The 12,514-nt window shown below is 36.6% G+C and overlaps 1 protein-coding gene and 1 long non-coding RNA gene across 5 annotated transcripts in view; both read right to left on the reverse strand.

Moving 5' to 3' along the window:
• LOC113599278 (uncharacterized) overlaps positions 1-5,218 on the reverse strand; it is a 71,509-nt gene extending 66,291 nt beyond the window's left edge. For both annotated transcript variants that reach the window (XR_003420070.2, XR_008295012.1), the window contains exons 1-2: positions 950-5,218; positions 417-517 (exon numbers count right to left, since the gene is read on the reverse strand). This is a non-coding gene — a long non-coding RNA (uncharacterized LOC113599278). The remainder of the gene's footprint in view (positions 1-416; positions 518-949) is intronic.
• A 2,579-nt stretch (positions 5,219-7,797) lies between these two features.
• The window catches only part of SYDE2 (synapse defective Rho GTPase homolog 2), a 50,910-nt gene continuing 46,193 nt past the window's right edge, over positions 7,798-12,514 (reverse strand). For 2 of the 3 annotated variants that reach the window (XM_053214342.1, XM_027058720.2), the window contains one exon: positions 7,798-9,919. In XM_053214342.1, coding sequence (XP_053070317.1) covers positions 9,420-9,919 — 500 coding nt within the window. In that variant the 3' untranslated portion in view covers positions 7,798-9,419. Of the gene's footprint in view, positions 9,920-10,487; positions 10,536-12,514 lie in introns of all 3 variants that reach the window. The other variant, XM_027058721.2, reaches the window with a different exon arrangement.

A 12,514-nucleotide genomic window follows, 5' to 3' on the forward strand; every position in this document is an offset into this window, starting at 1 on the left:
GGGAGAGGCAGAGAGAGGAGAGAGAGAATCCCAAGCAGGCTCTGTGCTGTCAGCATGGAGCCTAAAGTGGAGCTTAATCCCTTGAACCGTGTGAGTCAGGGCTTAACCAACTGAGCCACCCAGGCACCCCAACACCCTAGTGTCTTAATCAGATGATAAGACTGCGTATTTATACAGAACCAAATGGAAGGTAAGTTTTACTTATAGGCAGAGGAGGAGGCAGATTCGGCTACTGGGCACAGTGGGAAAAGGCAAGACTGGTCGTGGTACCTGAGGCTCAAGGCACCAGAGCTGGCACATGTCCACAGCAGATTGAGGAGGAAAAAATTATATCAAGAGAAGCAAGAATATGCCCAATTTTGGCCACTTTGCCCGTTGACCAGGATGCCCAATGGCAGCCATTGCTTAGCAATTACCTGGAAAATCCTTGCATGTTGGTTTTGGCTGCCAATACACACTTCTATTTCCTGTTCCATTTGACAAAGGGTCCCAAAGTTCATCCTGTGACATTTGGTCACTATAGGAGGAAGCAATAGAAGGTAATTATTAGGGAATAACATCCTGTACCTCTCCTGTTTCCGTAAAAGGGAGGTAACTTCATTTCTCAAGAGGAAGGAGTATGGGAGGATCGCTTCCAGCTTTTCTCTGCCTCCCTCACTTAACTGTTCTCCAAGTCACAAAGATTGACTCATCTGACTGGTAAACTGAGCAGGACTTGAGCTTGCTTGCCTGGGAGCCTTCTGTGTTCTCTTACCCACAGGGCCAGCCTGTCTGTAATACGTACATTTTTGAATTGTTTTTTGTTTTTTAGCACTGAAAAGTTGTACCCCTGCCAGGAGAGGCTTGTTTTTAACTAACTCTACAGTGATTGGGTGGGAGTGATTGGATCACAGGTAATGTAGGAAGAAGCCTAAATGGTCACAGACCCAAGTTATACTCTACAGCTTACCTTCACCGGTGGTAAATCTGGTATTTTGATCTCCATATGTCTGGCTCCTAGGTCTTGGTTCTAATTTCAGGAAGGAAAAATAGGTATGTTGTTGGTCTCCTACCACACCTATGTTAACATAGAGGGGGTTGGGGGAAGATAGGTTGGTAGGAGAGGGTTAAAACAATAAGAGGAAACAAAATGAAAAAGAAAATATGGTCAGAGCCATGGCTCTGATAGGTCCCCAAACCTCAAGCTGCAAGGATTAGGCTTTGGCTCTGTTCCTGCCAGTGTGGGGTCTGCAGAGCAGCTGGGGTTGACAAACACAGGGCTCATGAGGAATGTGTTCCACTTGGGACACAATCTCAGATGGGCTTCAGACAAACCCTTCCTCACCCTGCTCTCTCTTGCCATTGTGAGCTCAAGATGAGACTTAGGCAAGTCTACATGTAGTGTTTTTGTCCCTTAAAAAGAGAACAGCCTAATATCATCGGTGTGTCTAACCTCCAATGCAGATTTGACTTTTCTTGTCCCCCAATATTTGTGAAAGGAAAGGGGGAAGGATGGGGGCTATAACTTGGTATTTCCCTTAGTATGCAAGCCAAGGTATACAATATGAACTTACTTTTGTGTATAGAAAAAAAATATGGCCAACTTGTTTATGACAAATCATACTGGTTTTCCATTTATGGTAGCAATATGAAGTTGTACTCTAAAAATAAATTTAACTGAAAATAAAATTTTTTAGAGAGAATAAGAAAATATTACACATGGTACTTGAATATGATAGAAATTCTGAAGATTGTCTGTGAATGATAGTAGTCTGGGATAGCTAAAAGTCATATGGAAAAGATCAAAAGATACCCAAAATATACATTAATTTAGAGGCTATTAATAGCCATGTTAGATCTCTCTAACCATGATGAAATCTAGGTTTTGTGATAAATTCACATATTTTGTGACTCTTTTAGGAGTTAATTATAATCAGACAAGTTCATCTCCATTTTTTTTTTTTTGGCTTCCCAAATGACACTTACAGTGAACTGAAGTCTGTGACTTACTTTAAAATGTACCAAAAATTAAGACAGATAATGGTGGATAGATGGATATATGATCAAACTAATATAACAAAAGGCTTACAATTATAGAATCTAGCTGGTAGATATATGGGCATTCACTGCATAATTTTCAACTTTTCTTTACATTTGAAAACGTTCGTAACGAATGATGTCAATGGAAACAGATACTACCATGCCTTCCTTTATAGTTTGGTTGACTTTACAGGTGAGTTTTGACACTGAGTACAGATCAAACATAGATTCATAACCTGGGACAGATGGCACCTTATGCTTTGACATTTCTTATCTACCAGTTTAGACAAGCTGTTGTCACTTACCTAATGATTCAAATTTGCCCTTAGGTTAAAACGTGGGCATTACAATGGCTACAGGGCAGGGGAAAGTTAGTCAAAAAGAGACTGCAAATGTTGGCAACCTGCAGCCCTTTTCTTGAACAAAGGTCAAGAACAAGGGGACACTGTTCAGTATCTGCAGCTACGAGAAAAAGTGAGCTGCAGGCTTGCAGTCTCTCCTAACTTTCACAAAAATGTCTTGAATGTGAGGCACTTTCCCTTTTCTGAATTTAATGGTCATTGTATTTTTCTGAAGTTGGAATTTTAAACTCTCCTTAGAGGAGTTTCCAGTCAAAGAAGTATGTAGAATGTGGAGGCCAACACCAAGTTTTCACTTCATAAATACCTCCGTTAAGCAAAACAACAACAACAAAAAACCTAGATTAACTCAAATGACTTAAAAGCATGCCAGTAGCCTTATCAAACAGATAAGGATTAAGTTAACCCCATCCAGGGGAAGTATGTAGGAATTTTTCTCACTTGCTTAAAACAAACACCTGACATTGAGAAAGATAAAAAACATTAAATGTAGTGTCTGTCCCCCCAAATTGTCTCTGCTATTCTAATAGCAGACTCTTTCTAATAAGAGTCTTACTTATAGGGTTCATTCAACTTTATGAAAATATTTTCTTTTACTAAAATGGAAAATAGGTTTTTCCAGTTCTAGCAAAAAGTGCACACTAAAATGAATCAGGATGTTTTTTTGCTCATGATTTCTGTAAACAAATAAATGACCCATTTTAACAAAAGCTCTCTCAGAGACCAACCTTCCTTATGGTGAGAAACACTTTTTTCATATACACAATATTTAAATAATTGTTTCTATTGAAACATTGCGATTCTGCAGCAAAAACAAAAAACAAAAAACTATTGCCTAAAATTTACCAACCCACTAAATTTTTAAGTTACTAATTTTCCCAAGGCTGTTTCCCCTTCCACAAGAAACATAGTCATAAAAAAAAAGAGATAACTTTCTTAACCACAAATAATTACTACTCAGCAGTAAATATTTGAATAATTACATACACATTGCATCTCATGGCCCTTAATCTTTTCCTGACAAAAGGGCAACCATTCTCTGAGAATCCTTTTGTATTCATTCATTAATAATTAACTGAACATCTTCTGTTATAAATCTTACACAGATGGCAGTGAACTAGATATGTAAGGGTGCAGATATGCTGTTTTTCAGTTTTTCTTCCTAAATTTGGTTTAAAGGTAAACATTTTCTAAAGTTATAACTGTCCATCGTTTAACCAAATAGTACCATAACTATTTGGTACTTGTTCCAAGCGACAAATCTCTACCTTCTTCCTCCCCCAGTTTTCAAGGCAGGCTACTGATGGGGTTTTCAGAGGCAGCCTCTGAAGTGGCATTTGAGCAGACAAGTGAAATGACAAAAAAATAACCACTCAAGTCAAATATGGATGAGGAGCACTCCACAAAGAGAAAATGGCAAGTGCAAAGATCCCAAGGCAGCAAGCAAGACCTCAGTGTTGCTAGAGAAGAGAACTGAAGAAATTCAGGCTGAAGAGAAGAGGCTGAAGAAATTATATAGCAGTTTATCTTTTTTTTTTAAAGATGACTTTGGCTTCTGTGGACAGGATGGATTGTGAGTGTGGAGAGAGGAGAGTGATAGCAAAGAGAAGAAACAAGCAGTAAGAGATTGAGAGATGATGGTGGCTTGGGTCTAGGGTATAGTAGTGACACAAGTAAGTGCACAGTTTCAGGATGTATCATAGAACTGTTGATGGGTTGGGTAAGGGGAGTGAGAGAAAGACTCCAGTTTGGGGGCAATAGAGTAAGATGAAGGCAGGAAAGTGTGATATTTTGTCACTGTCAGGCGGCCTGGCATCTGAAGCCCCTTCTTAAATTCATAGAATTTACTGTTGTGTAAATTCCAAGGAAAGGATGCTAGCTAGTTGCTCCCTCCCTGACACCTGGAAGCTGGGGCACAATCTGATGCTTCTGTCAGGGACTTTGAATCAGGAACGATGCAATATAACCAATTCCAGGGGCACCTGTGTGGCTCAGTTGGTTAAGCGTCAGACTTTGGCTCAGATAGCCATCTCAAGGTTTGCGAGATCGGGCCCCTCATTGGGCTCTGTGTTGACAGCTCAGAGCCTGGAGCCTGCTTCGGATTCTGTCTCCCTCGCTCTCTGCTCCTCCCCAACTCGGTCTTCTCTCTCTCTCAAAAACAAACATTTTTTAAAAATTAAAAAAAAACAAAACTAATTGCAGTGGTGTGCACGGGACTGTGTTTGGTGCCAGTGGTGAGAACAGCAGCACCCTAATCAGTCAGCCCTGGTTGCTGTCATTCTGATCACCTAGCCTCTCTTAGCTCTGCTTATTTTCCAAGTCTATTCCTCCAGATTCCTCATTAAAAAAATATTGAGGTATGACTTATATAAAGGGCAAAAATCTTAAGTATGGAACTTGATATGTAAACACCTGTGAAGTCTCCACCTAGATCCAATTATAAAATATTTGTAGCATCCTAAAAGTCTTCCCTCTGAAACTTTTTAAAATTAGTCCCATTTCTGCCTGAATTAGCCAGTCAGTTTTTAGCTGAGCCAGAAAGCAACTAAGAACTCTGATTTCTGGTACTTCAATACTTATCAAACGTAAGTGAGCACTGGGCTGAGAAAAGAGCAAAAGAGCATTCCTCTTCATACCAAAGTCCTCAGGTCTGTAAGATTCAAATTAAAACTTGTTATTATTAAACATAATACAACATTATCACTTTCCAAGTCCCTAAAAGTGACTCTATGAGCATCATTACCAGGTACCAAAGCATTAGTACTTACAGTTAAACTGGACATTATAAACACTACATTAATAATAGCAACTTCCACTACAAGAAGCTCATTTAAAAAATACAGTAGAGTCACCACAATCTCATTTGATGGTAACTACATCCTTCAGCTGCTCAGGCCTTACTCACTCACTCACAGACTCTCTCACAGTCCACTGGCAAATTCTTTGGGCTCCTACTTACAAAACATAGCCTGAATACAACCAGTTCTCACCACCTCTAATGCTTGACTTCCCTGATGTGAAACTACCAACTTTCTTGCCTGGACTACTGCAAAACTGGATGTAAGAAGGTAACAGAGAAGGGGGTGCCTGGCTGGCTCAGTCAGTAGAGCATGCGACTCTTGATCCTGAAGTTGTGAGTTTGAGTCCCATGTTAGGTGTAAAAATTACTTAAAAATGGGGCGCCTGGGTTGGCTCAGTTGGTTAAGCATCTGACTTCAGTTCAGGTCATGATCTCATGGTTCATGGATTTGAGCCCCCCATTGGGCTCACGGTCAGCGCAGAGACCACTTTGGATCCTCTGTCTCCCTCTCTTTCCGCACCTGCTTCACTCACGTTCTCTGTCAAAGATAAACTTACAAAATAAATAAATAAATAAATACATACATACATACATAAATATTAAATTAAAAAAAAGAAGATAATAAATGCCTTCAACGTTCTCGAGGAAAGTGAGTTAGAACCTGGCACTGTAGATCCAAATCAAAATGAAGTAAAGGGAAAATGAAGGCCTTGTCAGACATGCAAGGACTCAAAGCTTTCTCTCTCAAGCACCCTTCTTGTGTGCGGGGTTGGTGAGTGTGGTGGGGGGGTGTGGGAGATATGAGGGGTGGCAGGAGGTGTATATGTGGGGGGAAGTACTTATAGATTTCAGCAAGCAAAAACACTATATTAAAAAAAAAGATGTAAAACAAAATCAAATACAGGAATGCAAGGAAAACATATCCTAGGATGATAGCTAAAAACCACTTTGTCCAAATTCGATAAAGTTGATTTAAAAACTTAAGATGATCTCAGGGTTAGAGTGAAGATATTTTTCTTCAGTCAAAGAAAAATAAATAAAGGCAAGCATATACTTTAAGAATCCCACGATGAGAGCTAAAAGCATTCTGAACAAATTTGGTAATCCAATACCATGATAAAATAATTGTTACAGTAAAGAAAGCATTTTACTTCGGTCAAAAAAAAAAAAGCAATTACTCCAGGAAAAAATAAAAATCTGCAAAATCCATTACCTAATTCTTATTTTTTTAAGTTTATTTATTTATTTTGAGAGAGATGGCACAAGTAGGGGAAGGGCAGAGAGGGAGGGAGGGAGAGAGAATCCCAAGCAGGCTTCACACTGCCAGCGCAGAGCCCTACGCAAGGCTCAAACTCAAGAAACCGTGAGATCATGATCTGAGCCGAAATCAAGAGTCAGGTGCTCAACCAACTGAGCCACCCAGGTGCCCCAAGGCATGACCCTATTCTGAAGCAAATAATACACAGCATGATTTGGAGGAGTTGATGGCTAGCAGATAAAATAACTCATTTGACCTTTAGCTTGGAATATTCTGCATATGTCAGCATAGATCTGAGGACATAAGATTGGATATGTAGGAGACAAAATCACCTGACTTACTAGTAAATGCTTTTGCATAATCCAGTACATAATGGCTAGTTATTGATTTGTTGTTTTTAGAAACATATAAAGGAAAAACTTAAGTCAAATATAGTTCCCCCAAATAATATACATCTATTAATGCTGATTAATAAACTAATTGTGTAACTTAGAGAAGTTAGGAGGTAAAAGGCAGTAATGAGCTGAAAGGAAAGTATAGGGTTGGTCATTTCCACAATGGTAGCAAGCCAAGAGACATTGTTTAATACAGATGGATCAAGAAATAAAGATTACTAGTTATAAAGGAAACCAAAAGAATATAAAATGGGGAGGAGGAATGGACATTCCTTAATATTCATAATGAACAATCAACAGATACTACTTAAATGACAAATCGAGAAACAGGCACAGTAAACCTAGATCAAGTGGTAGAGATAGTAGCTACCTAAAGAATAAAAAGTGGCTGTTACCTCTGAGAAGCAGGATTGGTGTGAATGGCAGGGAGGCACACTTTTACTTTTTATTTTCTATCCATACGGATTGCTTGAAATTTTATTCAGGTACATGCACTAAAATTAAGATTGTTTTTAATCCTAAAAAACATTGGGGCAAGTAGACTTAGAAGGGAATGACAGCTGGTAGTCTGTGTAGAGAGATCCCAGGAGTTTATAAAAAGCAGGTATGAAAACCCAAAAAAGATTTGAAGTTAAGGGCCATTTAAAGTAAAGGCATAAATTACAGAGCACTACTAAACACAGCAAAGTCAACAAAAGAGATTTACAGTTAGGACTCGGTGATCCAGACAAAATAAATGCTTAGTATTTTCTATTTAAGACAGCAGAGATGAAACTATTCCAATCCAAATTTATATAACAAAATAAATCTGGCCTTTAAGGTATTTCAGATTCTGGAAAATTCAATTCTGCACAAAAAGGATTTGTTACATGGATTTATGGATAACATTTGATTGTCCAATACTTTAACATGTTTAAAAACAATGACATTAAAATAAGTGATCCTTAAAATCATGATGATAATTAATAGCATGACACCAAGGTTATAATTCTTTAATAAAACTTTTACATTTCTGGAACAACTTATTCAATTCATACAGTATACATGATATAGCAAACAAAGTCTTCCTATAAAACATTTAAAGTACATTTCTTTTGACTGTTTAGATATATACCTGTCACAAATTCTTTTGGTATTCTTCTGAATTGTTATACAAAGCTTTAAAAAATGAAATTTTCATATAAAAATAATTATTTATCTGGCTTTTTAACAATTGAGTTTTCAAATTAAATAACAAGGTGTTCTGTTTATCAGTGTATATTTAACATAGAAATAGTTAAATACTTTAATATTTAGAAAAACATCAAGAAGTGTTTTCTAGTGGCTGCTACATCTTTAAGTTGGTAATTCAAATTTTATTTATAATTTTAAAATTACATGTTCTGTGGGTATAAAAGTTTAAAAAAATACATTCCAATTTAATAAAAAGTCTTCTAAATTTACATTTTTCAAACACTGCTGTGACTGCTATAATGCCTATCTGGTAGATACACTTAGCCAAAATAAGTTATTTTTAAAAATCAATAACATGGACTATGCTGGCAAGATTTCTTTAGATACATATGAGGGCAATTATAAAGTCAATGTTATCAATGTACTACTACAAATAAATAATACACTTAAAGCACAATTACTCTGTTTTAAAAAAGCAGAACATAAAAATGCATAGAGTAGGTAAAGATTTTTGAAGTGTAAATCACTAGTGCAGAAATCTGGGCATTTAATCCCTTAAGAAGTTAGAGAATTTCAATTTAAAAGATGACTTCTCACTAGGGATACTGTGACTTTCTGTGAATAAAAAAAGAAAGTCTATTATTTCTATTCAGATGCCTCTAGTGTTTTGGTTCAAGTGTTTCTACAGAACTCCTCCTTTAACTTAAATATTCTTTCCCTGAAAAAGACATTTGAAGCTAATAATTTTGGCCTCATGACATATATAGTTTAAAGATACATGTGATTCTGTAGCCCATGCCTCCTCTCATTCTAACATCTATCCATATATGCACTTATAAATATACACGTTTCAGGTTTATAAAAATATTTAGTTTTCATAAGCTTAAATAATTACTGAACACTAATAAGAATACATTAATATTTGTATAATTTTACTTTTATTTATAAAAAGTTTTTTAGAGCAGCATTTGCATTGCAAATGAAATATGATCAAAGGATGCTGCAGTGTACATGGGCTCACACCGCAAACCAGACGGAGCAGCTACCACGTTCCTCTGAAAGAAACACCTGTTTCAGCTACAAAAGAGCAGTTCCTATAAAGTACAAAAACCGTGAGGGGCCAATAACTTATCTGAACCTTGTAAGTGCATTTAAAAGTCATCTCCACAGAATTGGCCGTATTTGTTAAAATATTCACAAGTCCAAGTTATCTTTGCCCCAAGAAAAATTTTCTATTGAGATAAGTAAAAATTGTATTAATGATAGCGTTTTTAATGGAATCACATGAACTTATTAGAAATTAATGGAATTTTTAAAAGTAAAAAAAATAAAACCATTGTGAGAGGTATAAGAAAATGAGAAAGATTGATTTAAAATTTAAAACATTACAAAAAAGCAAATAAAACCTCTCAATCTCAAACACTCATATTAAGCTTGTTTTTGTTGAGTTCACGCTCCAGATTTCCAATCAAAGTATCAATACTTTCCTGTAGATCTTTGAGATTGACTTTTCGGTCCACTGTAGACTCAATTGTCTGCATTGTCAAATACGTCTGAAATGTGTACTCTTCGGACAAGGGTACTGGCTGTTCAATCATTATATCTGGTCCATACATTTTGCTACAATTTTCTCCGTTTTCTCTGTCTTCTGAAGGGACATCATCATAATCTACGTCATTTAAATTTTCTTTTGTATTTAAAAAGTAGTTTTCTCCACAGCTGCTCCAGTCGCCTGCATACCGATTGCTAACTGGACTGTCTAATCTGGTTTGCCTCGGTCTAAGTATTCTTGATGAATCAGTACCACTCAAATTTAACATGCAAGGTCGTTCTTTCTTCCTCCTCAAATAACTTAGAGAAGACTTCTGCTCTGGGAACAAATTATCTGTTGATTCTTTGACAGTTAAACGTTGCGCTAGAAACAAACAATAAATTTGCTTAGTCACAGCCATCCACCTGGCCTTTAAAAAACAGAGCTAAAGATAAGCCATTTAATAATCAACTACAAACATGCATTAAAAACAAAACATGCACACTATTTTAAAAAAAGCATTCCATAATTACTTTTTTCTAACCAGACATAATCAAGAATAGGGGCAGAAGCTAGTAGAGTGGTCAATGGTGCTAATTCATGCCATATCATAACATCCCCAAACAAATAAAATTTCCAACGCTGATTAACTTTCTGTGCAAGTTAATTATTATCTAGCTGTAATTCAAACAGTAGCTAAGCTGGTAGCTTCTTGTATATTAAAAGCTAGAGCAAAAAGCAGGCAAGGCATGTTGGTGTACAAACAAAAAAACAAAACAAAAAGTTCCTTCTTCTGCAAACATCTAAATGAGGCAAAGACATCTAAAGTGCTCACTCTAACCTTTGTGCTTTTTTGCAATTCTATTAGCAGCTGTGTCATAATTTATTTTACTAAGCAGCCCAAATTTCACTTTGATAAAATGCACAAATACTAAATTTGACCACTGGTTACCTGAGTTTGATTATACAGCATTAGCTACTAATAGTCTTCATTTATTGCCTGAAAATAGTACAGATATTTTATTTTCCCATTCTAGTTAGATATCTAACAATCTCAAATAACATTCCTCATATTAATTTCTTCTAAGAGTATGCATTGTGCTGGCCATATAGATTACCACAGATATACACATAACTTCATGACAAACCAAGGCTTCACTGCTTACTCTTTAGTGCATATTGAACAAAACATTTGCCTACGGTTCTTCTGTATATAAGATGGACTTGAATGTTGAGGCATAGCTTTTGAAAACTACCCGTAATACTTTCCTCTTTTTGCTTATTCTCCACTAATAAATGCCTCTTCATGTACACTTTCTTTCACTGAGATACTTATTACCAGTATGAATATATTATCAGTAATAACACACCCACTTTACACTCTCCAACATATAACGAATGCTTGTTCCTTACTGTACAAAACAAGATAATTGCAAAGTAATACAAACTTGTATATAGTGCTAGTTTTGCAGACTTACAGTGATCTTAACAGCATTTTTCAGGGGCACCTGGGTGGTTCAGCCGGTTGAGCCTCTGACTTCAGCTCAGGTCATGATCTCACAGTTCATGAGTTTGAGCCACATCGGGCTCTGTGCTGATAGCTTCAAGCCTGAAGCCAGCTTCTGATTCTGTATCTCCCTCACTCTCTGCCCCTCCCCTGCTCACACTGTGTCTCTATCTCTCAAAAATAAACTTAAAATACATTTTTCAGAGATTACATAATTTTTTGTACTTAGATTTTATTAAAATACTTGATAACTATCTATAGGTATGTTTTTAACATTTCCATTTGTCTATATTTTTATGATGGCTATTATATATAATTATGAATAGCTAAAATCTCTTGAGCTAAAGTTTTCTGGAAAACAAAGGCCTGATATTTATTTTTTTTGATGTTTTATTTTTGAGAGAGAGTGCATGCGAGTGTGCCCATGAGTGGGGGAGGAACAGAGAGAGAGGGAGAGAGAGATCCCAAGCAGGCTCTGTGCTGCCAGCACAGAGCCCAAAGCAGAGCTCAATCCCACGCCTGAGAGATCATGACCTGAGTCAACACTTAGCCAGCTGAGCCATCCAGGTGCCCCTGATATTTACTTTAAATTGATCTTTAATAACAGTATTAATATAGAATGCCCCATGCCATTAACTGAAGCAACTGCAGAATAAATAGCTGATTTTTTCCACTGCTTAATTATTCATATTCCTTTTTCTCCTCTAGCTGCTAATCTCTACTAAGTCTCCTGCCTTTTCTCCCTCATTTTCTTGCTATTCCTGTTCTTAGTGCTTAAGTGGCATGCCTGTTGTTTTCATTACAGTACTTTGCTAACCTTGAAGTAATCTGGTTTGTGATCCAACCAAAGTAAAACTTTTTTTTTTTCTTTTTTAAGTAAGCTCTATGCCTTGGCAACATGGGGCCTGAACTCATGACCCCAAGATCAAGAGTTGCATGCTCTATCGACTGAGCCAGCCAGGTGCCCCTAAGTAACACATTTTTGACTCTAGATTGAGCCTGTCTTGTCGTGCTCTCATCTTCTGACATTCACCTTCAAAACCCAGATTTGTTTTGTTGCCAGTTACTTAAACCAAATCCCTATTCAAACATTATTGTTGTGTATTTTCTTGGAAAGGATTTAAGAAACCAATTATAGTAATATTTTATATCTTTTGGACTAAGAATTCAATTTCTGAAAAATCAACCTCACTGACTTTTTAAACTACTGATGGTGGAATGCTTTCCTATTAAAAATGCAGAGAAACTGGCTAATTTTGACCCCAAAAGTTCTGGTTTTTCTAGTACTATGACTGTCCGTCTTCAACAGAATAAAATTAAAAATGCAATCTATAAAGTTGCTGAAAATGTTTCAAAATGTGATGGTATGTACTAAGAATCTTAATTTTCTTATCTTGTTTTCTACTGGTGGATTTATATTTTCAACCATCACCTAATATTATTAGCCTTTTGTCTAGAGTATAATTGCCTTA

Source organism: Acinonyx jubatus, chromosome C1 (assembly GCF_027475565.1).
Source record: "Acinonyx jubatus isolate Ajub_Pintada_27869175 chromosome C1, VMU_Ajub_asm_v1.0, whole genome shotgun sequence".
Taxonomy (NCBI): Eukaryota; Metazoa; Chordata; class Mammalia; order Carnivora; family Felidae; genus Acinonyx; species Acinonyx jubatus.